Source organism: Tauraco erythrolophus, chromosome 6 (assembly GCF_009769465.1).
Source record: "Tauraco erythrolophus isolate bTauEry1 chromosome 6, bTauEry1.pri, whole genome shotgun sequence".
NCBI lineage: Eukaryota > Metazoa > Chordata > Aves > Musophagiformes > Musophagidae > Tauraco > Tauraco erythrolophus.
In genome coordinates, this window is record NC_141470.1 from 46895194 (window position 1) to 46921520 (window position 26327).

General features: G+C 50.7%; 1 protein-coding gene across 1 annotated transcript; it reads left to right on the forward strand.

The window, feature by feature from the left end:
• Positions 1-1088: 1088 nt before the first annotated feature.
• Positions 1089-25296, forward strand: DLST (dihydrolipoamide S-succinyltransferase). The gene is given in 16 exon segments (XM_086612996.1): positions 1089-1157; positions 5571-5604; positions 6945-6993; positions 8050-8105; positions 8465-8539; positions 8935-8990; positions 9695-9806; positions 10306-10443; positions 10446-10460; positions 10748-10833; positions 11437-11534; positions 17955-18085; positions 18652-18725; positions 19542-19625; positions 20164-20331; positions 23169-25296. Coding segments are annotated over 16 exon segments (1380 nt in total). The 3' UTR covers positions 23304-25296.
• Positions 25297-26327: the final 1031 nt, after the last annotated feature.

A 26327-nucleotide genomic window follows, 5' to 3' on the forward strand; every position in this document is an offset into this window, starting at 1 on the left:
TTTTGAAGGTTGCAGTTTACCATTCATATAATATTAAGCAATGACTAAATTAAGGACGTGTGCATAACCTGGACTTGGCTCCTTGAGCAACGCTTGGCTGCCAGACAGCCTTTTATGACTATCCCAAGCTAATTCTCAGATTCTGCAGATGGATTCCTTGGGTTTTCTTCCACCAGTTGTTCCCCACCCAGAAGCAGGCAGAAAACAGAAGCTAGCTGGGGGATTCTCAAACGTTTGCAGCTGAGGAACGAGGCTTACTTGTGGACTCATCTGCCTGTTTGCCATGGTGAGATGACCTCCTTGCCCATTTTTAACCATGCAACATCCCACTGGCTGGCACCTGCAGCAATATCATCCTACATGAGCCCAACACCATGATTTGTCAAGGTGAGCAGGGAGACCACTGGTACAGCTTCCTGCAGCAATCTAGAGCTGGTTCAATGAAGAGCATCACGAAACGGCACCCTTTGGTAATACATAGGTCTGTTTACATAACAGGAACCGTGGGTAACATAACTCGTAGGTAAAGTAACTGGTAATGTGAAAGCTCCTGTGCCCGCTTGTGCCGGGGCCAGTACAGCACAGGGCCGCCCAAAGGTAACGACAACCAGGACACAAAGCACAGCCCGGCCGTCCGCCTGCAACCTGGCCCTACACGAGGCTGCAGGAGACATGTTAGGTACGGTTCGACAGGAGGCTCCTGAGGTACCATGGCCTGCTCATGCCCCAGCCCTGCCCCACAGCCTAGTCCCCGGCTGTCTCTGCCCCACAGCTCCTGCCTTAGGCCTGTTCTCACCCCACAGCCCCGTCCCCAGCCTGTCCCAGCCCCACGGCCCCGTCCCCCAGCCCGTCCCAGCCCCACGGCCCCGTCCCCAGCCTGTCCCAGCCCCACGGCCCTGTCCCCCAGCCCGTCCCTGCCCACGGCCCCGTCCCCCAGCCTGCCCCAGCCCTCCCGCCCGCGGTGGTGCCGCCCCGCCCGCGCCGCTCCCCCCGTTCCGGAGAGGTTGGTCCGGCCCCGCGCGCTTCCGGCTCGCGCCGGGCCTGCTTCCGGTGTCCGCCCTCCGGCTCCTCCAGCCGCAGCCGCCGCGATGCTGCTGCTGTGGCGGTCCCGCTGCCTGGGCCGGGCGCTGGGCCGCTCGCTGCGCGCCCTCCGGCAGGTACTGCCCGTCGCGGGCGCCGGCCGCGGGAAGGGAGGCGGGGAGGGCGGCGGCTGGGCGAGGGGCGGGCGGGCGGGCGGGGACGGCGCCGCCAAGGGCACCGGGACGCGTCCCCTTCTCCCGCCCCCGCCGCCACGGGGGGTGAGGGCGGCGGGGCCGCCCCACCCCAGGAGGGACCGGCGTGAGCGCGGCGCTGCCCCTTCCCGGGCCTGGCGCCGCCGGCCCGTGTGCCGCTGCCCCTCGGGAAAGGCGGCGGCTCGCGGCGGCCGCTCGCCCGCGGCACCGGGCAGAGTTGGCCGGCAGGAAACCGCCGCGCTCGGGCCCCGCCGTGCCCGCCTGTTGCTGGGCTGTAGCGTCTGGGGGGTCTCTCTGTTGGCGGCCGCGACTCGCGTCGCAGCCCCCCACCGGCAGAGACCCTCCCCGGCCGGCGGCGGCCCGGTGCGGAAACGGTAAATAAACCGGTGTCTGTTTTCTTATTTAGTTCCTGCGCTCGATTTTCAAAGCAGTCCTTCAGCCGATGCAAACGGCAGTAACCGGTGCTGGTGGGGGTACCTTGGGCTTGCAGAGTCAGACAGCCAGAGCCAGCTACTTGCACCGACACCGGGGCGGCTCTTCACCAGCTGGTTTCTGTCGTTTGCTGACTTGTGGCCACATCTCATGCTTACACAGCAAACACGCATAGCTTTGTGCACATACATACCTACGTATGGGTGCATATACATACAGAGGCATGCATGCCTACAGGAGGAAAAAAGATCACTTCTCTTCCAGATGACCAGCTGAAGCCTTAGAGCGTGAGATTTGATTTTACCCATCATGGGAATGTAGGCGAGCAAGTGTTGACAGCTAATTGTACTGTTGAACGTTGAACTTTGTCATGCTTCCCCTTAGGGCTGTTGTATGTTAAACGCTTGTCTCCGGGTGCTACAGACAGATTTGGATATATGTGTTTATGGATATATGTGTGTGTGTGTGTGTATACAACTGCACTATAAACAATTTATAATCAACCATACAGTTACGTTTTGTTATACATATATGTAGGTACCGATTGATTATAGTGCAGTTTAAAATAAGCTTGGCAAACCTCTGGTGGGAGAAGTGCAGGGCTAAATGGGAGAACAGTGGAGTCAGCAAGAAAAAACAAGGATAGGGAAGAGTTGGCTGGATTTCGATGATCTCACAAAAGAGAAAAAGGTCCTGGATTCATATATCAAGTAGAAATCATGAATGTGCATCAATAGCCTGCATCCGAGCATGTAAGACTCAGTGGGATGGGAGGGGCAGCTGTTGAAGGATGACCTGAAAAAGTCCGGAGAAGAGCTAGTCTGAAAAAGGATGGTTTGATCAGGAGCTGCATTCAGTGCTTTGAGAATCAAGTCCTTCTGTTTATTTGGGGAAGAGTTTGTAAAGAACTTTTTCTGTTTGAAACTTCCCTGTTTGATCCTCCCCACATGCTGGAGGACTTCTCAGCCCATCGTCTTAGTAACCGTATCCTTTACCACTCAGCACTGTTATCTCCATCCCATCTTAGCATCTGCCCTGCCATGCTATATATAGTTATGTTAAAATCCATGAAAGACACGCAGTGGGTTTTCTGTGTGTAGCAGTGGTTTGCGCTCATCCTTGTTGTTAAAGCAGCAGCTTCTTTGCTTTGAAGAAGCCGGGGCTGGAGAACCGATTGCTGCTTTGCCTGTCATCGGAGCTGCTCGGCGCTGGGCTTTTGTTTTGCCTCTGTTGAAATGAACTGTACCCTCCTGTTCAGTTAGTGTCCTTTCCTGAGCTGGTCCCTGTTCCCTCCCCTGTTGGAGAAGAAATCTCTGGGTATACAGGCTGTTGCTTTAGCTGATGTATTCCAGAATTTATTTCAGTGTGTAGTGACCTACTGGAAGGTGATGGCTCCTTGAAAAGTACAGCCTGGAGCACCGTGTGCCAGGGTCACTTTGACCTAATAGCAGTTATAAAAACAATTCTGCGAAGTCATATGGAACGTAGGGGAAAATTAATCACTTGGTATGTGAGTCACTAGCTAATTAGACCAAGACTTGTTTCTCCAAGTGAAGGCTGTCTTTTTAAAGTGACCCAAAGTTCTAACACCAGCTCGCAAAACCTACGTGTTTCCATTTTCACTGAAGAAGCTCCAGGATCGGGCAGAGGGCAGATTTAGCCAGGTAATGGCGCTAAATGGCTAAAATCTCCTTTAACCAGGAGCAGGTGCAATCGCAGTGATTCCTTCAGGGAAAAAGGGAACAGGAAACAGCCCTGTCATTCATCTCCCGGAGCTGCATGTGCATCGCCAAGGTGCTGTGGTTAAGTGATGGACACACAGCAGATCTGCAGAACACGAGACATAGTAGTCTTAGTATCTTTTATTTAGTGGCTTCCTCATCACAGTAGAGCTCTTTCCCTCATTTCTTAACATAAAAGACAGAAAAGTAGAGTGATAACAACTTTTTCCTTAATTTTGTAGCAATTGTGGAACACAGACTTGGCACCTCTCATGAAAGAGAGCCGCAGATGTGTTTTCTCACAATTTATTTTAGCACAGGCCTTCTAAACTTTTTTTTTTTTTTAACCTTACAATAAACTGGTCCTGAGCAAATAAAATTGGCTATTTCTGCTTCAGTCTGAGGCTGTTCCGGTTTCTTAACAAGTTATTGTCTGGAATGCTAGGAATAGCTTTAACGTTTTTTTTTATAAAGCACCCAGGAAAACATTAATGGGCAGAGGGGAGCTCAGGTGGCTGGATATTTTATTTGTGATTGACCTCATATTATCTGGGACACTACAGACACTGGGAAGGATGTGATCAATATGAATACTAACGTATGCTGAGGATTGTGGTGCTTTAGACGCTTGACCAAGTGGAGTTAGGTTGGAGTTTGTCTTACTGATACCAGCTTAGGGGTGGCTCTACCCAAACCAGATCTGAGTTAGCAGGGGGCCAGTGCTGCACCAAGATTAAGCGTTGTGGCGTTCACGATGACTCTGCAAAGTCTGCGCAGTGCTACCCGGTATCCCTCCCCAGCCAGACCTGGGGCAGGGGCTCCGGCGGGTCCTGCCAGAAGCCGGTTTTGCAGGGCTGTCTGTCCAGGATTGTTGGTCCTTGCAGTGGACTGGCAAGCAGGGTAGCTGCGTGACACTGTGCTGGAGCTCCTGAGCTCTGCCAGACCCAGGCTGGCTCAGCAGTAAGTCAATCTGGCTGCCTGCATCCTCCGCACAGCTGATTGTAACCCTGTTGAACTGCCCATTGATCATTGGGTTGACTGTGCATTAATATCCGGGAAGCCAAATCCATCACTAAGTTTGGATAATTAAACTGCCACGAGGTCGATTCCAGGCCTGTTAGTAGTTTTGAGGATATGCAATATTCACGGGATGTATTTTTGCACGCTGCAGCACTCAGTCCTGTAGATGGTGTGACAAGCTGAAGTATCTCTTTGGTCCTTGATCTCTATGTTGTCTTATCACACACAGCTCCACAAATTATTTTAAGGTTGGTTACATCCCATCCTGCTTGCTTTGGCGAGACTGAAATCAGGGCTTATATGCAAACTTCCCTTCAGACATTGGAGATGTGAATGAAATCTAATTTTTACCTCTTACCGTAGCTGCTGGGTAAGGGTGCTTTGAGCTGTTGAGTAGCTTTTTTTCCAAACTAGTCAACTGACTTTTAGTCATGATTACTCTGTTATTTTCCTATAGCTTTTTAAGAGTTCTTAGGTTCTGTAGATCTGCAGGTTCAATGCTAGAGAAATGTATAATAACAATAGGGAAAGTAACTGGAGTGTCATGAAATGTCTTTTGAGAAATGTTATGCTGAGCTGGGAATGCAGTCAATGATTACATGGGTATGAAGTGAAACATCCCCAGCAGGAGGAATTCCTGGCTTACTGAAGGCAGTAGAAATTTTGCTACTGAGGGAAATTCTGACCTTCTGGAGTTCAAAGGCCTCATAGCCTTAAAACAAACAAACAAACCAACCCAGATGCTGAATTCATGACTGTAGGAGTAAACATCATGGGATGTTTTTTCATCTTATCCAGTAGCTACCCTTGACCTTTTCATTCATAGCAAATTTTAGTGAATGAGTCTTTAGAAACCTGTTCCTTCTTAAAAAGGAAAGTGTGCATGAGAACATCAAAACAGCTGGAGCCACAACTGAAAACCAAGTATATCAGGTTTAACATCACTCCGCCGGAAAGCATCCTGGAAGGCGACAAAGCAAAGAGAAGGGTGTAGATGCTCTCACCATTTCCCATTCTTGCACATTATGGGAAAATAGCATGCCTGCAGTCTGGAGCATGGGAATGGTGGGGCCTGTCTCTGGTCCAGGTCTCGTGGGAAAACCGAAGTCCTTCTAAGGGAGGTCCGTCTTTTTGCAGTACTGATAGTTCCTCTTCTCTCTGACAGGGGAACTGTACTCTGGCAAGATGCTCTCTCTCTGGTGAGTCTTACGCTTTTATTTCATTTCAAACTACCTAGACAGAACAGAGCTGATGGTGGAAATTAGTAATACATTTGATTGGGGTTTATTTCTTTCAATCATGTAATGAAGAAACAGTTGGTGAAATGAGCTGTTTCCATGTGAGTGCCTCCTTTGCCTAATGTACATGCTGCCTGATCCGTTCAGCTCTGGTGAAGATTTCACAGCAGCAGCATGGCGTATTCCAGGCATTGCAGTGCTTGAAACACACGCTGTTGCAGAGCCTACCTCTCTAATAAACTCCTTTGAAAGTGATGGGTGAATGTTAAGTGGCATGTCAAATCTAGTATGCCTGTGAACTCCTCTTCAGTGCTTAAACTGGATTTTCCCAGAGCTCTGTTTTTTCTAGATGTGCTATGTTTATATAGCGTTACGTTGCTCGCTTCTGATTCCACTGTGAGAAACCAGTTAAATCTGCTTACCTTTTCCAGTTTCTGGAGTTCCAATATCAGCTCTTTAGTAGGGAATGGTGTCAAAATTGTATTGCTTTTTTAAAAAATCAAGTGAGGAAATGGTTCTTCCTTCTGGCATTGCGTAATTGAGATAATTATGTTCTCCAGTTCAGTTGCTACGCTGACTCTCTTTAAGATCAGCCTGGAAAACTGCCCAGTGCCCTGAAAGAGACAAAGGACAGGAGTTCAGTTCATAATAAAAATTGCAGTGTCAGGGCATGTGAGCAGTGTGGGAAGGGGACAGTGGAGTATGTGAAACCGAGAAGCTATGCAAGTACCTCCCTGCTGTGAGTTTCGAAAAAGAAATGTTCTTGGGACAAGGAGTGGACAGAGAAGAGGGATGATAATGGCTTGCTGCTCTGCCCTGCACCTTGTTTTCATTCTTTTTTCCTCCTTACCTGTCCATGTGACTGTGAGGCTTCCTGGGGGTGCCTCTTGGGAGACTGATGTCTTGCTCCTATTAGGAACCTCTTTGTACTGATGAAGATAACTCAGCAGCAGCTAAGGTTTTAGCAGTTCTGGAGGTGTCCCTCGTAGCTGTTTCCTGGTTTTGTTGACTAGGGTAGCTGCTGCTTTGTTTGCCCTTTTCAAAGTTAACCTTACTCACCTTGAGGTAAAGATATAACTGATTTTCCCATCTCTGTAAATCTAGACAAAGATAAGACCTCTGTTCTTGGCAAGCTCTGGGCAGGTTTGATGGCACTGAGCTGCCTCTATATGGCTATATTCCCCACTTAGTCCCAAGCTTCTTTCAGGGTGGAGAGTGGTGTCCTCGGCGCTCACTTACCTGACAGGGACACTTGAGGTCTGGCTAACGTTCCTGTGGGGTAACACCATTCTCATTCACAGGTGTGGCTGGGAGCCAGGGACTGGCTTACACCAACAGCAGGAAGCTTGTGTAAGTACCCCCAGGAAAGCTGTCGTGTGGAGAGGCTGGGGCTGCTCTAGCCCTGATAAGACTGGGGGGCTGGGAGGCAGAATATGCTTGGCTGTTATAAAATCCCTGTGCATATCATAGAAGTGTTGAGTTAGCCCCTACAAACTCTAGGGTTTGCAGATCAGGAACTGCGGCATGCTTCAAGAAAATAGGCTTTGTTTGGAACCAAATACCGAGGCAGGGAAGGGACAGGAATGAGGAGACTGGTGACAAATGGATCTCTACCCTTTGATTATCTGACCAGAAGTCTTGTTTGCTCTATGGTGGCCTCCTGGTAGGATTTCTGTCAGGAGAAATGGGGTGGTTCAGAAAGCTGTCGTTCATACAACAAGGTTTGCGTTGCTGAGGTGGTCGTGTAAAAATGTATTTGAGGAAATAACCTTAAGAGTGCATCCATAAAAGCCTGAAATGCTGGTCTGTTTGCACCAAGTAGCCTATGTTAGAGGAAATGCTAAAGCACGTTTGCTTCAGATTTCCAAATATGGTGTCAGTAGGTAGAAAAAACACCCTTTGGAACGCTTGGGATTGCCAGCTCCCTGTGAAGGGATGTGGTGGAGAGAAATAGCTGTTACTTGGAGATGTTGCCATAGGCAATGTATGGTGCTTTCTCTTTTTTTGGAGCAATCTAGCAACTTCTGTAGAAATGACAGTCCTGATCTGGAGGTAGAAAATGGTTACTACACTAGTCTTGGACACAGGGTGTGCTGGCTAGATCAGCCTTTTATCAGCATTTAAACCACAGAGGTTCTGTTGGATTGTCTCTCTAAATGAAAATTCCATAAATGTCAGTTCTCACTGAGTTTGAGAGCACTAGTGATGGTAAGCTGTAATGTTTCCTTTCTTTGTGGGATTGTTGCAGCTTGAACTGTAAGTAGGAGTCCCTTGGAAGAAATACACCAGAACAGCTGAGCAGCCTTTCAGATCAGTTAAGCAGATGTAAATTCTGTGCTTGAGTTTGGTGCTGGCAGCCTGCAGAGGAGCATATTTCTGTGTTGATACTTTTCTCTCTTTCTGCAGAGTAAATAGCTCCAGTGTCTTCACTGTCCGTTACTTCAGAACCACCGCAGTACATAGTAAGTAAAAAGTCAGGAGTCAGCAGGATGGCTCTTGTGCTACGTGTTGCCGTCCTGACAACAGCTGAAGCTCTCTTCCGTCCTTGTTCTAGGCCCACTGCTGTCCTGCCTCGACGGATGGATGAGGGTTTATGTCGTGGGGCCCTAAAGATTTTGTCTAGCATCCTTGTCACAACGTGACTTTCAGTTAGATGGGGATTTCTTTGTGTTTAAATGTTAATCAGTGTTGAAGCAAGGAGAAGGCCAGCATTTGATGTCTGTTGACCTACCCCCTCTAGTAGAGTCCTGATGACAAGAATGAAGCAGTGCCATAAGTTCTGAGTTCTGAATGCGTTCAAGTCTGTCTGTCTCTCTCACAGGGGATGACGTGGTTACGGTGAACACACCAGCCTTTGCAGAGTCAGTCACGGAAGGAGATGTCAGGTGGGAGAAAGGTAAGCAGTTCCCTCTTCCCTGAAATTCTCAGCGCCATAGTTGCTGCACTGGACAGCTCAGGGGTGGATTGTAGCTCAATGGCTGACAGCCTGCTCTGTGCCTTTCAGTCTGTGACAAATGAGGCAGTTCATTGCAGTTCTTCTAAGGGGTAAGGATTGCAGTTACTGCCTCGACACCTCTCTGTCATGGGTGATGTTGGGTGAGGGGTGATGTCTAAGCTGGAATCAGGCTCTGATTGTGCAGTAGATTGAATGTTTGAGCTAGGTTTTTGTTTAGAAGTTGTGGAGAACTGGGGTGAGAAAGTTCTGGGTTAGTGCGGGAGACTGCTGTGGGTTAAGAGGGGAGGCTGAAGCACACCTCCCTCCTCACAGTGGTCTTCATATCTGTCATTCAGCTGTTGGAGACACAGTGGCGGAAGATGAAGTGGTGTGTGAGATTGAAACAGATAAGGTAGGAGTTTTCTGGACCAAAACTTTTTCTGGTGCTGTAGCGGGTACTCTGTATGGCTCCTCTCCTGCTAAGAGCTCCTAGAGCCTGCAGGCCCTGCCTGTGTCTCCTGCGCCCTTCACAGATAAAAGCTTTTCTCATCTAGTATGAAAATTGGCTGTGCCTTAAGTGAGAATTCTTTGGTGATTCTTCCTTCCTCATACATTTGATTAAGCATCAGTGGTGCTGATTGTTGGAACTGCAATTCAACTCCTTCCAGTTTCACTGCTCTAAGCTTTGGAACCTGTTTGTGTTTAAACAGAGAAGAAATCTGCAGAGCCATAGGATGTCTTCAGATTGTTTTAAATTTAGCCTTTAAGTTTACTCTCCCCTTAAAGGATTCTTAAGCTTTGAAGTTCTTGCTAAAACTCCCTGCCAAGCTCTGCTTCCGGTGTTGCTGTCAGGAAAATGCTGGCAGCAGGTCAATTCTTGATTGTACCCTGGAACAGGAAGATCAGGCTATACGTTACACTGCCAGCATCTCCTAAAACTTCTAAGTATTGGCACAAAATCCTGGTGGAGGGCGTGAAAACTGGTGCAAATGGTGCAAGATAGAGCCACTGTCTGTGCTAAATTACAGTGTGTACCCGTGCATATTGGCATCTTCTCTTGGGCGCTTGTTCTCCATCCAATGTTTGGGGGAATTTCGCTGATTTTCCTTTTTGCAGACATCAGTGCAAGTTCCAGCCCCAGCAGCTGGTGTGATTGAAGCCCTTCTGGTACCTGATGGTGGCAAAGTGGAAGGGGGGACACCTCTGTTCAAACTCAGGAAAACTGGAGGTAAGTCCAGCATGTATAACTTGCACAGGCTTCTTTCCTGTTTCCACCAATCTTTTTCTGAAGATGGAAACAAGGCACTTAGAGGGTTCCTGAGAGAGGTTAAATGTGCCTCTGTAGCTGGAAGAAAATACTCCTATTCTGTTGTTCATTAGAAAAGCATGATTTTAGTCCTTCTGAGGGGAGAACTTTCCTTTTGCTCCCTCTGGAGGAGACTGCAGCTCTGAGCTAATATTAGTTGAGAATTCGCCTGATATAACTCCCTTCTCCACCCTCTTCTCTTTAGCATCCAGACTCCTGCACAGTGAGGAAATCTAGAGTGTCAGTGGGTCAGACACTTCCACCGCGGGGTCCTCTTGTGGTGGGTCCTATCAGTTCAGTAGTGCTGAGAACGTAAAGGCACTCTGCCGGAGAGTTAACTTTTATCAGATTGGTTGGACTCAGAGATCCCTTACAGTGGAAGTCGTTGTTGCACTGACCATGGTTCTTCCTTGTCTTTCAGCTGCTCCTGCCAAGGCCAAACCAGCTGCAGCCCCTCCTCCTCCTGCAGCCCCTGAACCTGTAGCTGCGGCTGCTCCTCCCCCTCCTGCAGCACCAATTCCCACTACCATGCCACCAGTGCCACCTGTGTCAACTCAGCCATTGACAGCAAACCAGGTGAGGCAACAGCCGTTTTCTCCAATTTTCAAGCCTCTCTTCCTTGGGAGAGTGTATAAGGTTAAAGACAGAAAACAGTCTGGTGTTTGTGCTGAAGGCCTCTCCGTGTTACTGCTCTGCGTGCTCCAGACTGGAGAGCTCCGCTATGTGTCGTACCTGCACAGCCCAATTCAAGGCTGCTTCTGTGCCACGTTGCTTGAGCAAGGAGCTCAAACGGGTTTTCTACCTCAGGGCATTGAGATCAAGCCCTGTCTACCCTTTTTGACTGATGTGTTCTTTACCCCCAGTGTCTGCGGTGAAGCCAGCTGCAGCCCCAGCGGCAGCCCCTCCTGGGGAGGCAGTGCCCAGCAAAGGTGCCAGATCAGAGCATAGGGTAAGCTGCGGGAATAGAGGCCTTGCCGCCAGCACTTCTGTTGCTGGGTGATAACTTGCTCTGGTATAAGCTTTGAGCTTTCCAGATGTGTCCATGTCTACCTGTTCGTGTCTGGCTCGGTGGGGCTGTGACAGATGGGGAAGTGCTCTACATGAGGGCACCAGTGAGAGGTGGCATGGAGCCAGGTTGAATCTGACACAGGTCTTTTCTAGGCAAAAGTCTTCTCTTCAGCTCTCCTGACTGAGCACAGAAGGCTCAGTATGATCTGCTTGATCTGTCCACAAGCCCTCAGCAAAGGACTGAGGCTGCTGCACCTGCTTAGTAGGTTCTTAAGAGAACTTGGTTGAGCACCCTGCTTTCTTAGCAGTCTTGCTCTTCTCACATTAGCCTGGTGCTAGAAACTGTGTGTTGAGCTGGGCGGCTCCGTAGTGAAATCAGCTCCTCAGCCTGTCACGCTCCTCAGGGAGACCTGGAATCAAAACCTTGGCCTTAGGCATCCATTACTAGTCAACCAGATGACAAGAAGGATCTTTGAGTTTCTTCTACGTTTTGCCCCTTGGGTGAACCTGAGGCAGCTTCCACTTATGTCTTTTTAATTTTCAGGTGAAAATGAATAGGATGCGTCAGCGTATTGCTCAGCGGCTGAAAGAGGCTCAGAATACTTGTGCCATGCTGACCACTTTCAATGAGATCGATATGAGGTGAGGAGCAGACCTCTTTTTCCCTTACAAGTAGAAACAGATGCAGGCAGTCATCTTTAAACAGCAACCGAGACCTTGCTGCTTATCTTTGGAGATATTGGCAACACATCTTTTGGGACCTCTTTCTTAGGTGTGCGGCTCCATCAGGGCTATGTTGGTGTCGTGGTGTGTGGGGTACATAGCTTCCTAATGGCCTGTCATTCCTCAGGAGTCATCTGCTGTTTGTAAAAGAGGCACCCTGGTTCCTCATCTGTGTGGTTCTTGGTTGAAGACTGGCAGATGTCAAGCAGAAGAGCAGGAGTGACTAGTGTCACTTAGGTAGTGGCTATTAGGAGACACCAAGATGGAGCATTTGCTTTCTTCCACCCCACCAGGTTACTGCTGTTGGAGGTGGGCATATTTAGCTTCCCATGAGGTGGTTCCTCAGGGCTCATCAGCCTTTCAGGTGAGCAGTACATAGGTCCGAGGCCCTTGCTGTTGGATGGTACAGCTTTCCGGAGATGGACTAGCATCCTTCCCCATCCCCTCCAGGCAGGTGGGGGTCTCCTGACTCAAGTGCTTGCACGGACTAAGCGCACTAATGGCTTTGGAGGGTGGGTGGCTTATGTTACAGTGCATTAAGGGGAAATTGTGCCCAAATCAAATTGCCTTGTGAAATCCTATTCTGTTCCTTAAGACAAAACATGTAAATATTTGGGTCTCAGAACAATAAGGTTGGCAAAATAGTCTTGATTGGAGGGGAATTGGAGGGGAATCGTCTTTCTGCACGCCTCGGTAGCACGGACGGTAAGTTCTGCGGCCGGGGGGGTAGATTGAGGTGGAAAAAGCGAGTGTCGAGTGAGCTAAAAGCCAGGCATCGCCCGGCGGGAGCCAGGATCTCCTGTGTCCCGGTTCCGGCAGGGCCTACGTGACTGCTGACGCAGGGGGGCGGACCCGGAACAGACGCGGGAGATTTAAACTGCCCTGAGGAGCGCAGCGACCCGGAGCGGGCAAACAGGGGCGTGGCGCGGCAGAGTGAGGGGCGCGGCAGTTTGCGCGGCAGTTCGCGCAGGCAGGGCGAGCAGACAGAGCAAGCAGGCAGAGCGTTGAGCCCGGTCGGAAGTCCCTGACTGACATGGTGGTCACTAGGCATAAAGCGAAGGCTGCCTCCAGCCCGGTGCCAGCCAGGACCGACGCAGCCTCCCAGACGGACCCCCGCTGGGTGCACGCTGCCACCCAGGTAAGCTGCAGGTCTTGTTCCCCAAGTGTATTGGCTCAGGTTGCCACCGGGGAACTCACTTGTGGGAGCTGTGCCAGGGTGGAGGAACTCCTCCGCCTGGTGACAGAGCTCAGAGAGGAGGTAAGCAGGCTGAGGGCCATCAGGGAGTGCGAGAGGGAGATTGACCAATGGACCAGTACTTTGTGCTCCTGCCCGCAGACCCAACAGGCTACCACAGCTTCTCAGACTGAGGAGCCCCCAACCTCTCCCCACCTGGCCGGGAAGAGGAATCCAGGTGGGAATGAGCAATGGCAGCAGGTCCCTGCCCGGCGCGGCAAGCCTGCCCCCTCTGCTCCTGCAACTACCTCCCAGGTTCCATTACACAACAGATTTGAAGCTCTACAAGTGGAACCAACACCCAGGGAGGATGATGATACACACACGCTAGTATCCTTCCCTAGGACCACACGTATCATCAAGACAGCCTCAGTTAAAAAGGGAAGGCGGGTGATTGTTTTAGGAGACTCCCTTTTGAGGGGTGTGGAGGGCCAGATTTGTAGACCTGACCCTTTACACAGGGAGGTCTGCTCCCTTCCTGGGGCAACAATTAGGGATGTAACAAAAAAACTCCCATCTATAGTCAGACCCACTGATTACTACCCTCTTCTTCTTTTCCAAGTTGGTATGGATGACATTAGGAAAAGAAACATCCGGACTATTAAGAAAGATCTCAGGGTTTTGGGAAGAATGTTGAAGGGATCGGGGGCCCAAGTAATATTCTCTTCTATCATACCGACTCTAGGACATGACACAAGATGGAAAACAAAGATCGAGGATTTAAATAATTGGCTACAAAAGTGGTGTGAGGAAAACAACCTAGGCTTCTTTAACCACGGGCTGACCTTAATGCCAGATCTTCTATCTAGGGACGGGGCGGGTTTGTCTCCACAGGGGAAAAGGCTGCTCGCTACAGAACTAGCTGGGATCATCAACAGGGCTTTAAACTAGATGTGAAGGGGGTGGGGGGTATTATCAGACTTAGAGGATTAACAGCCGAGGACGGCCCTCCATTGTCTGATGAAGGGAGTGTAGGCAGGTGCCTTCGGCCTGCTGCCTCAGTGATACTAGGGGGTGATATGTGTAGTCAAGAGCAACACACAAGTTGCCTAGAGGTTAAAGAGAATCCCAAAAATAACAGCTCAGGTAATAAAACTTCCCCCGCTAGGGGTGCCGTGGGGTCGAAAGCCCAACTTACGTGCTTCTATACGAACGCACGTAGTATGGGCAATAAACAAGAGGAACTGGAAGCTCTTGCTATCCGGGGAAACTACGACATAGTTGCCATCACTGAAACATGGTGGGATGACTCGTATAACTGGAGTGCTACCATGGATGGCTACAAACTCTTCAGGAGGGATAGGAGAGGTAGAAGGGGTGGTGGGGTTGCCCTGTATGTAAGGGAAGATCTAAACTGTTTAGAGTTAAATGTTGGGGATGACCTAGTAGAATGTCTGTGGGTGAAAATCAAAGAGGGGCCTATGAAGGCGGATATTGTAGTGGGTATCTGCTATAGGCCACCCTATCAGGACAGTGAGACTGATGAGCTATTCTTTAAACAACTGGGGGAAGTCTCGCGCTCACTAGCCCTTGTCCTTATGGGTGACTTTAACCTGCCTGATGTCTGTTGGAAGTATAACATGGCAGTCAGGAAACAGTCTAGGCGGTTCCTGCAGAGTGTGGAGGACAACTTCCTCTCACAACTGGTTAGTGAACCGACTAGAGAAGGAGCTCCCCTAGACCTGCTGTTTGTGAACAGAGAAGGTCTTGTGGGAGATGTGAAGGTTGGAGGACGCCTGGGGCTTAGTGACCACGAGATAATAGAATTCTCAATTCTAGGGGAAGTTAGGAGAGGGAACACTAAAACGGCCAAGCTGGACTTTGGGCGAGCTGACTTTGGGCTGTTTAGAAGTCTGGTTAACAAAGTCCAATGGGAGACAGCTCTCAAGGGTAAGGGGGCGCAGGAGGGATGGTTACTATTCAAAAAGGAAATTCTGGAGGCACAGGAGCGAGCTGTCCCTGTGTGCCGGAAGTCGAGCCGCCGGGGTAGAAAACCAGCTTGGATAACAAAGGAGATTTGGGAACATCTCAAAAGAAAAAGGGATGTCTACAAGTCTTGGAAGAATGGGCAGGCATCCAGGAATCAATACAGGGAGGAAGTTAGGGCATGTAGGGAGATAATCAGGGAGGCAAAAGCCCAATTGGAACTTAGACTAGCCAGCTCCGTAAGGGACAACAAAAAGTCTTTCTATAAATATATTAATAACAAAAGGAGGGCTAAAGATCACCTCCAGCCCCTACTGGACTCAGGGGGTACGTTAGTCACTAGGGATGAAGACAAGGCTGAGGTCCTTAATGCCTTCTTTGCCTCAGTCTTTAATAATAAGGTCAGCAGTTCCCAGGTGAGCTGGCCTTCGGTGTCTGAGTGCAGGGAGGGAGAGCAGATCGAAGCTCCTGTGATCCAAGAGGAACGGGTCAAGGATCTGCTCCTTCGGCTGGATGCCCACAAGTCTATGGGGCCTGATGGTATCCACCCGAGAGTCCTGAGAGAGCTGGCGGATGTCATTGCCAAACCCCTGTCCATTATCTTTGGGCAGTCTTGGCTCACTGGGGAAGTTCCGCTGGACTGGAGGCTGGCGGATGTTACCCCCATTTACAAAAAAGGGCGGAAGGAGGATCCGGGGAACTACAGGCCTGTCAGTCTGACCTCGGTGACGGGCAAAGTCATGGAACAGGTTATCTTGAGTGCTATTAATGAGCACATACAGGTTAACCGGGTGATCAGGCCCAGTCAACATGGGTTTATGAAAGGCAGGTCTTGCCAATCAAACCTGATCACCTTCTATGACAGGGTGACCCGCCTGGTTGACGAGGGAAGGGCTGTGGATGTAGTTTTCCTGGACCTCAGTAAAGCCTTTGATACAGTTTCTCATAGTGTTCTGGTGGAGAAACTGGTAACTGCTGGCCTGGATAGGCACACCCTCCTTTGGGTTAAAAACTGGCTGGATGGCCGGGCCCAAAGAGTGGTGGTAAATGGGGCTAAATCCGGCTGGAGGCCGGTCACCAGTGGGGTTCCCCAGGGCTCAGTGCTGGGTCCAGTTCTGTTTAACATCTTTATCAATGACCTGGATGAGGGGATTGAATGTACCCTCAGTAAATTTGCGGACGACACCAAGCTGGGAGGCTGTGTTGATCTGCTTGAGGGTAGGGAGGCCCTTCAGAGGGATTTGAACAGACTGGATCGTTGGGCTGAGGCCAATGGCATGAGCTTTAATAAGGCCAAGTGCAGAGTCCTTCACTTGGGGTATAAAAACCCCAAGCATCGCTATAGGCTTGGGGAGGAGTGGCTGGAGAGCTGCCTGGCGGAAAAGGACCTGGGGGTGTTGGTTGACTACCGGCTTGATATGAGCCAGCAGTGTGCCCAGGTGGCCAAAAAGGCCAATGGGATACTGGCGTGTATCAAGAATAGTGTGACCAGCAGGAGCAGGGAGGTGATCCTGCCCCTGTACTCGGCACTGGTGAGGCCGCACCTGGAATATTGTGTCCAGTTTTGGGCCCCTCGCTTTAAGAGAGATATTGAGCTCCTGGAGCGAGTCCAAAGAAGGGCGACTAAACTGGTCAAGGGGCTGGAAAATAAAACTTATGAGGAGCGGCTGAGGGAGTTGGGGCTGTTTAGCCTGGAGAAGAGGAGGCTGAGGGGAGACCTGATTACGGCCTATAAATACTTGAGAAAATATGGTGGGGAGTTAGGGGAAGGGCTCTTTACATTAGTGATGGGAGATAGAACAAGAGGAAATGGGCATAAGCTTAGTCAGGGGAGATTCAGGTTGGATGTTAGGAAGTATTTCTTCTCTGAAAGGGTTGTCAGCCACTGGAATAGGCTGCCCAGGGAAGTGGTTGAGTCCCCATCCCTGGATGTGTTTAAGAATAGGGTGGATGAGCTACTTGAGGATATGGTTTAATGGGGATTAGGGATGGTTGGACTCGATGATCTCTAAGGTCTTTTCCAACCTAGAAATCTATGAATCTATGAATCTATGAATCTATGGAAGTGCTGCAGCTTTATCTCCTCTCAGAGGCTCATTGAGGTGTCGCTTTACGCTGGCCTCGGGCTCTCATTGCATCTGGTAATCTGGTTTGGATTGATTGCTGTGAGGTTGACTCGTGAGGACCTGTGCTGGGGCCTCCTGCTTCCCGCGGGGGTGAGCGTCTGAAAGGAGGAAGCCGTAATGAGCCAGTTTCATAGCAAACCTCGTCCTCATTGCTGCATTCCTTGTGTCTTGGGAGGCACTAATGTCTTTGGGCAGTAATCCTAGCCCTAAACAAGGTTAGGTGCAGGAAAACAAACACTCTAAACCATGGAGACCCCTGGCCCTTGCTGAAACTGTCTCTTCAAAGACTCAGGGTCTCTGGAGGGGGGAGGGATGGACTGTGCAATTCCACAGCATCTGGTATTAACCTGGAATAGGCAGAGCTTGTTAGTTTTTCCTTAAAAGAGCTTGCTTAAGGTTTTGTAAATGGCCTCAGTTCTGATAAATAGAAGCAGTGGGGAAACATGATTAGTCTGGTTGTAGGCTGTGGGTGGGTTGACACCCACTACCATAGCACTGGAAAAATTTCTTCTATATTAACTCAACTCCCAAAGCCAAAGAGTTGGGTACGGAGGCATCGTTGTTCTGGCTGGCGTTGGACTCGCACAGCGGTTGAAGTCTTTTGCCTCAATCACCATGTGCATCTTTTCTGCTCTTGGCATTTCCTGTTTTTTCACCCTTCCAGGGTTGGCCCAGCCACTGCTGCAGTTGCTGTCTGTGGTGCCACACTGGTGTCTTTTTTCTGCTGTCTCCAGAAAATCAATGGCAACATCAGGCCTAAGCAGGAAACGTGCCATGCTCCATCTTGCTTTTGTGCTTGGCGGTGTAGGCCAAGCAGATTAACCCTGTCCTGTTGATCAGGTTTGTGGTCCAGGACCAGTTCCTGTTAGATCTTTTGATGGGATCCTTAGAGCCACTGTCAACCCATTTCACCTGTGACACTTGAAGGATTTTTCAGCAGACTGGGTGTTTGCCAGTTGGTGGTGCGGGTTTGCACTGAAACCTTTTATGGAGCCAGGGAACAGTGTTATATCTTGGACTCTGTGCTGACCAGCGTTGTCATGTTATTTGCAGCAACATCCGGGAGATGAGAGCCGTACACAAGGATCCCTTCCTGAAAAAGCACAACCTGAAGCTAGGTTTCATGTCAGCTTTTGTGAAGGCTGCAGCTTTTGCTTTGCAGGACCAGCCTGTTGTGAATGCAGGTGAGTGGTGACCCTCGCTGGTGAGTGGCACATCTTACCAGTAAGCGTGGCAGAGTGGGGGAAAGCAGGTGGCCAAGTCTGTGGCAGGGCTAATAGCTTGGACAAGCGAGTCAAATATGCGGAAAAAGGGGGGACGGTCCTATGTGCTGGGGCTGATTTTGCTGATTTTGCTGTGTGGGTAGAGGACAGCTTGCCCAGAGGGGCTCTATTAGGAAGGGGTTGCCAGAAGTGGGGCTGAGGCCATGCGTACGCAGCCCACAGAGGGAAGAGCCTGCTGGTTGGTGTAGAGGTAGCCACTGTAGGTGTGATGCAGTTCTTGGGGGTTGTCAGAGGTGCTTGCTCAAACCCAGAAAAGAAGAATAACCAGGAGGATATCTGAGGGGGACTGACCTGTCTGGACTGTGTTTCCTTTTTGTCTGTCCTGATGCTTCTCCCACAGATACAGGGAGGGCACATTCTTCTGTAGAGTTATGTTTAAGCTAGAGATGAGCAAGTTTTTACGATTCTGTGGCTACTTCTGGCCTCTTGGGTACTGCATGTGTAACGCAGCTATTTTCTCCTTCTAGTGATTGATGATACGACCAAAGAGATTGTGTACAGGGACTATGTGGACATCAGTGTTGCTGTAGCAACTCCCCGGGTAGGTATCTTGGATGCTTTGGCCATGGTTCCTGCAGCCTCGGGTCTGGGATGATCATATACTTTGAGCCAACTCAGCTCTGAGCTCCTGTGCAGTGGAAACTTACTGATGAGACTGATCTTCTAAATGAGACACCTGATACAATCTGGACTGCTGAGATTGGTTTTGGGAGAAGATGGAAGACCAAGAGTATTCTGCCACTGTATTAGAAGATGTAGTAACAAGGTCAATATAAATCTCAGTGGTTAATGAGTAGGGCCAAGTTAGGGAAACCGTTCTTTTCATGCACCTGTGAGGATGTGGCGTAAACAGTAAAAGCTTTGGATGTCCTGTCCTTTGGCTAACCCTGCTATGCTGTTCCACGGAAAGTATGGAATAGAGATACAGATGTTGAATTAGTTGGTTCTGTTGTGAGGCAGAGGTTTGCCCACGATTGAAGTTCTGTCACTGCTCCTAAGGTCTAGGGGAGGTCCAGTGTAAAGGGATTCCACAGAGAAAGAGGTGGCAGCTGAACTCTTCCCAGGGCCTCACCTGCCTTTATGGATGTGGAGCTGGATCCAGACAGACCTGGTTGATTTTATGAGACAGGCTTACAAAGACAAAGTTGATGTCTCATTTGCGGGGTCGGCCCTTGGTGCATGTCATGCCAGGTTTCCCAGCAGGCTGCCAGGGTGCGAGAGAGCTCTGCCAACCACCTGTTGTGTGCTGAGGAGGCGGCAGGAGCTCTGCTGGGCTGAGGCCAGGCTCCTGCCCCATAGCAGTTATCTGTGTATCACTGCAGTGAATTTGCTGATCGTGTGCTTTACTTCTCCCTAGGGTCTTGTGGTCCCTGTCGTTAGGAATGTAGAAAACATGAACTTTGCTGACATAGAGCGTGCTATCTACGAGCTAGGGGAGAAGGTAAGGAAAGTTGGAGGTTTTTCTGAAGAGGGTTGGGATGAATGGGAAGAATTGGGGGTGCTGGATAGGCACGAATTTGATTCAGTCACTCTGTGTCATCATCTCTGACCTCTAACACACTGAGTTGTGCTGTGGGGAGTGATCCAGTTACATCTGTACCCGCACCTCACAGGACAGGCCTATCTACTTGCGGCCCTTCCAGAAGACCACAAACTATGCATTAGTGACATGGTGCGTCTTCACCTTTGTCTTTAGAGGGCAAGGCTGAAGTGCCCTGGGGTAGAAGTCCCTGTGTCTGTCTCTTGCAAAAGCAGGAGTTGGAAGTGAAGGCAATGGAATCCTTCCCCAAAGCCAGTAAGTGTTCAGATCTAGAGACGGAATGGATTTTCGAGTGGTTCGTTCTGGTTTTCAGCTGAACAGATCAATAAGCGAAGCTCTTGCCATCAGCATTTGTTCCTGGAGAGAGCGAATGTCCAAACCCTTGTCCTTTGCCTTCTGTGATCTGTGTGGCTTTCTAAGACCTTACTTTTTCTTCTAGGCACGGAAGAACGAATTGGCCATAGAAGACATGGATGGCGGCACTTTCACAGTCAGCAACGGAGGGGTTTTTGGGTCACTCTTTGGGACACCTATCATTAACCCACCCCAATCTGCCATCTTAGGCATGCATGCCATCTTCGACAGGCCTGTGGCTGTGGGAGGCAAGGTAGGTGGAGCTGCGCAGGAGGTTTCAGTGAACAGAAGGGAGGGCTCAGTGGGATGAGGACCATAGCCCATATGCTTTTGCTCGGGGGTTGGTGTCAACTTCTAGAAGGCTTTACTGTGAAGGAGGAGCAGAGACTAATGGGTGTAGGGCAGCTTTGCTGGCATTGGTACTTGCCTGAGGTGTGCAGGAGACCTTGTCCTGTCCGTGAGGGGGAGAACTGGGTAATCTGCTTAGGTGTGGAGAGGAGGAGGAGGCCTTTGTGATGGAGAATGGCTCCAGAAAGGGACCTGGTCTTGTTTGGTGTGGACCTCACCTGAGTGGTGATCAGTGCCTGGGTGAGCGAGTGGGTAGGTAAGCCGACAAGGAGGGGAGCCATGCTCAACCTTGTGCTCACCAACAGGGAGGGACTGGTGGGCAATGTGAAACTTAAGGATAGCCTTGGCTGCAGTGACCACGACACGGTGGAGTTCAAGATCCACGGGGCAGCAAGGAAACTATACAGCAAGCTCTGTGCCCTAGACTTCAAGAAGGCGGACTTCGGCCTCTTCAAGGACCTGATGGGCAAAGTGCCGTGGGAGGCGGCCCTGGAGGGATGAGGGGCCCAGGAAAGTTAGTCCACATTCAAGGAGCACCTCCTCCAAGCTCAGCAGAGGTGCATCCCGATGAAGAACAAGTCGGGCAAAAAGACCAGGAAGCCCGCGTGGATGAGCAAGGAGCTCCTGGACCAACTGAAAATGAAGAGGTTAGCCTATAGAGGTGGAAGCGGAGACAGATAGCCTGGGAGGAATACAGAGAAGCTGTACGAGTGACCAGGGATCAGGTGAGGAAGGCTAAAGCCCTGAAGGAATTAAATTTGGCAAGGGATATAAAAAGCAATAAGAAAAGCTTCTATAGGTATGTAGGGGACAAAAGGAAGTCCAAGGAGAACGTAGGCCCCCTCTGGAAGGATACTGGTGCTCTGGTTACCCGGGACATAGAGAAGGCTGAGTTACTCAATGACTTTTTTGCCTCAGTTTTCACTGATAAAGCCTCTTGTCTTACCACCCAAGCTGTGGAAAGAACTAGCAGGGACTGTGAGGATGAACCACCGCCCACTGTACTTGAAGAGCAGGTTCGAGAATATCTGAGGAACTTGAAGGTGCACAAGTCCATGGGACCTGATGAGATCCATCTGCGGGTCCTGAAGGAACTGGCGGATGAAGTTGCCAAGCCGCTGGCCATTGTATTTGAGAAGTCGTGGCGGTCTGGCGAGGTCCCCGATGACTGGAAGAGAGGGAACGTAACCCCCATTTTTAAAAAGGGGAACAAGGAGGACCCGGGCAATTACAGGCCGGTCAGCCTCACCTCTGTGCCTGGCAAGGTCATGGAGCAGATTCTCCTGGGAACCATGCTAAGGCACATGGAGAGCAAGGAGGTGGTGGGTGACAGCCAACATGGCTTCACCAAAGGCAGATCGTGCCTGACCAACTTGGTGGCCTTTTATGATGGGGTGACAGCATCGGTGGACAAGGGTCGACCAATGGATATCATCTACCTGGACTTGTGCAAAGCTTTTGACACTGTCCCGCACGACATTCTTCTCTCTAAACTAGAGAGGCATGGGTTTGATGGATGGACCACTCGGTGGATAAGGAATTGGCTCAATGGCCGCACTCAGAGAGTAGTGGTCAATGGCTCGATGTCCAAGTGGAGACCGGTCACGAGTGGTGTCCCTCAGGGGTCCGTGTTGGGCCCGGCCCTCTTCAACATCTTTGTCGGTGACGTGGACAGTGGCATGGAGTGCACCCTCAGCAAGTTTGCTGATGACACCAAGCTGTGTGGTGCTGTCGACACGCCGGAAGGGAGGGGTGCCATCCAGAGGGACCTCGACAGGCTGGAGAGGTGGGCCCGTGTCAACCTCATGAAGTTCAACCAGGCCAAATGCAAGGTCCTACATCTGGGTCGTGGCAATCGCAGGCACAAATACAGACTGGGTGGTGAATGGATCGAGAGCAGCCCTGAGAAGAAGGACTTGGGAGTACTGGTGGACGAGAAGCTCAATATGAGCCGGCAATGTGCTCTTGCAGCCCAGAAGGCCAACCGCATCCTGGGCTGCATCAAGAGGAGCGTGGCCAGCAGGTCGAGAGAGGTGATTCTTCCCCTCTACTCTGCCCTCATGAGACCTCACCTGGAGTACTGCGTCCAGTTCTGGAGCCCCCAACATAAGAAGGACATGGACCAGTTGGAGAGGGTCCAGAGGAGGGCCACGAAGATGATAAGAGGGCTGGAGCACCTTTCCTATGAGGACAGGCTGAAAGAGTTGGGGCTGTTCAGCCTGGAGAAGAGGAGGCTCCGGGATGACCTTATAGCGGTCTTCCAGTACCTCAAGGGGGCCTACAGGAAAGATGGGGAGAGGCTGTTCAGGAGGGCCAGTTGTGATAGGACAAGGGGTAATGGTTTTAAAATAGAGGGAGGTAGATTCAGGTTGGATATTAGGAAAAAATTTTTTACCATGAGAGTTGTAGAACACTGGAACAGGTTGCCCAGAGAGGTGGTGGATGCTCCATCCCTGGAGACGTTCAAGGCCAGGTTGGATGAGGCCCTGAGCAACCTGATCTAGTTGGAGATATCCCTGTTCCTTGCAGGGGGGTTGGACTAGATGACCTTTGAAGGTCCCTTCCAGCCCTAACCATTCTATGATTCTATGATTCTAATCCTGCCAGGAAGGACGCATCCAGGAGGGCCTGAGCCCTGGATTCAGGATAGGAAAAAGCCAGGTCTTCCCCAGATTTACAGGAGGGCATCATGCAGGTGGTAGGGCTGAGCTCGCTAATGCCTGTCTTATTCCTCCCCTGCAGATTGAGGTGCGGCCCATGATGTACGTGGCGCTGACGTACGATCACCGGCTGATCGACGGCAGAGAGGCAGTGACTTTCCTGCGCAAGATCAAGGCAGCGGTGGAGGATCCCCGCGTGCTGCTGCTCGACCTGTAGAGCAGCCACACCCCCACACGACCCACCCAGGGCAGGGCCGCAGTACCAGCAGGAGCAATGCAGGGCATTCAGGAACTGGCAGGGGTCATTCCAGTCTCCCTCCCTCCGCTGTGATTGGAGCTGTCCCAGAGGGAATCGTGGGGATAGCTCCTACCTCCTTTCCTATTCTGTTTAACGAAGGTTCAGTTTCTCACGGGGATTGCTATGCAGTGGGCCAACCACTGAATGGCACTGCCTTTTCAGAGCCGTCTGTATGGCGTCCTCTCCCTCACAGCACCAAACTCACCTCTAGCCTGTCCTATACCACTGGAAACTGCTTGCTGCTTCTGTGCTAGGGTACCCTTCCCTGCCGCTCTGAGGCAAGTTCAGCTTTATTTCCTAGCACTGAGGTTCCTGGGAGGGAGAGAAGAGGAAAGGCTACTGTTCTGTCCCTTTTTCGCTTGAAAATATTTCACACTCATCTGCCTTGCAAGAGCAGTCTGGGGAACCCCAGGCCACATGCAGCAGAGGTTTTTGATCAGAGCAGGGCTTGAGGTAGGTGTCATGCCTCTGGCAGTGCCCTAGTTACACTCCCTCCACAGACAGGAACGCAGCGGTGGCAGCTCCTCTGCTTTCCCTTGGAGATTTTTTTGTCTTGCTCCAGCCTGGTCACTGTGGCGTGAATGTTCGTGTCCAAGTGGGCAGAGCCCATGACCTCTGTGGAGGTAGCACTGTTCCTGGGGGGACAACCCTTTCACCATCACATGCCTGACGTGGGGGTAAGAACCAGCCCCAGCAGCTGTCCTTGAATCACAGCTCACCGACGGTGGATCCAACTGCTGGCTTCCTGCGTGCAAGGGCTTGGTCTGCTACCAGCAGAAAGACAGCTGGGGAGGGCCAGGTCTTTAAATATAATGTATATCCCAGCTCAAGGCTGCCGGTTTTGGGGGGAGGGGGACGGTCCTTAATCTGATAGCGCACACATGTATTGGGGAGTGAGGGGGTTGCTAGTGCCTGCAGAGTCTATTACCCTCTACACAGAACTTGTCACTAAAATATTTAACACAGCGGATTTTAAATGAAATAAAACTGGGCAACGACTGCGAGGTGGGGTGTGTTTGAGGGGGTGAGCAGCAGCTCCTGGGTGAGGACTTGGGCAGCAGCAGCATCCCTAGTGTAGCGTAAGAAGCCCGTTACCTGGTGGTGAGAGAAAAGATGGGAGCTCAGCCCATCAGTGGTGATACTGAATTGAGGCTTCTCTGGCTGTGAACTCTACCCTCTTTGGCACAGAATTGGCTCTTCCCAGCAAAGATGAGGTTTTCAGGCCTGGAAATCATCGTTTTCTTGGTCTAGCAACAGAACTGTTACAGATGGTGAGGAAGCCCCAGTGTTTGCTAAATGGCGTGATGGCCAAGAAGGAGACCTAGGACAGGCTCTTGGAAGTACAAGTGTGGAGCCAGGTTGGTTTTTCTCTGCTACAACAGGGGAGAGTCGTAAATCATGCAAGAGGCGAAAAAGGCTGTTAAAAGATTGCAGAAGGAGAAAGGAGGCAAAACCAAAGAAATGTAAAGCAAAAGCTGTTTGATGCTGAGAGCGTTTCCCCAAGGAGCTGTCCCTCTTGGAACAATATGAAATTGTTCCTGGATCATGGCAGGGTTTTTCCAGCTCTGACATCAACTTCAGAGAATGGTTTGCCCTTCCTGGCTAAGAGTGAAGGCGGCAGCCCCTTTTAACAGAAAATTATTGCACTCACAGCTGCCATGCTGATGAAAGGCAGAGCAGTTCCTAGTACTGGTTCCTGCGGCTTCCTGGCAGCAATGGACAAATCAGTGCGTGGAGTCAGCTTTCCTTTGGCTGTCCCTGGTTGAGGAGGAAGGTTAGGAGGAAAGGAAAAACCCTTCCCTTCCCTGTGCTGTAAAGGAAGGGCAAAAAGTTTAGCTGCTCTTGCACAAATAAATGGAGTGAAAGAGAGGGTTCTGATTAAAAAATGATGGTAGCACCCAGCCCTCTATGCTGGTCCGGGATACAGAGGGCCCACCTTGACTTCGTATGTGAGCCTGGGGCAGGGCAATGCCTGTAAGAGCTCTGGAGCTGCAGTGAGGCCTCTGAACTACCCAGGGAGTGAACGTACAGTCAAGCCTAGAAAGCTGCTTTATTTAATCTGCCCTGTTGGGGCTTGCTCCAGGAGGGTCGTGCGGATGCTGTGCTTGAAGCTTCCTTTTTTTTGACCCTCCTGGGTGGCACCTATGACACTGTGTTGCAAGAAGCCATGCTGTGGCTTTGAGCACAGGGTCAGTCCTGCTGACCCTCCCCTGAATCACAGGACTAGGAGGCTGGTGCCAGGGTGCAAGCCCACTGTTGGAGGGTTCAGCCAGGGCAGGTTGGCCTAGAGAGGAAAAAAAAGCCCCAAGCTTAGCTGCTCCTGCTGTCTGGCCTCCTGCGGCATTGGTGGTCAGCTCCCTGGTTAGTCCTCTTGTCTCTGCACAGCACTTGAGGTGTCTCCTGCCTTTGCTGGGGATGGGAGATGAGTTTCTCCCGGGCTCTGCTTCCCTCTGGTGGACAAACGCTCCTGCTGCCGCCCAGAGCCAGGCTGAGTCAGCAAGGAGCAGGGTGTTACTGCTGGTGGCAAACAGGAGCTGGAACCAGGTAGCCACAGAAAAGTTTCACTGGTGCCAGTAGTTCCTTACTATCGGAGATGAGTGAGCAATGGGAGGGAGTGCTGGGAGAGGAGGCCAAAACTCCACTGCTGCCATTGCTAGCTCGTCCCTGAGCTTATGGCTTTGACTTGTACAAATGAGCACAGCAGCCTCTGCTTTGGGCTGTCAGCAGCTGCCTTTTGTTCATGCCTTTTCTTCCATCCTGGTTTGTATTTACACTTGTCCTCCTTCCATCTGTGCTGGCATTTAAGAGTTCATCCTTTTAAACCCTCGCTGTTTAGTCTGCCAGGGATGACCGTGCTCAAAGCACAGCGACGAGGGCAGCAGGGCTGCTGTCCTGCCAGCAGAAGGAGCAACCAGGCACGGGCAGCTGGAGCCAGAACAGGCA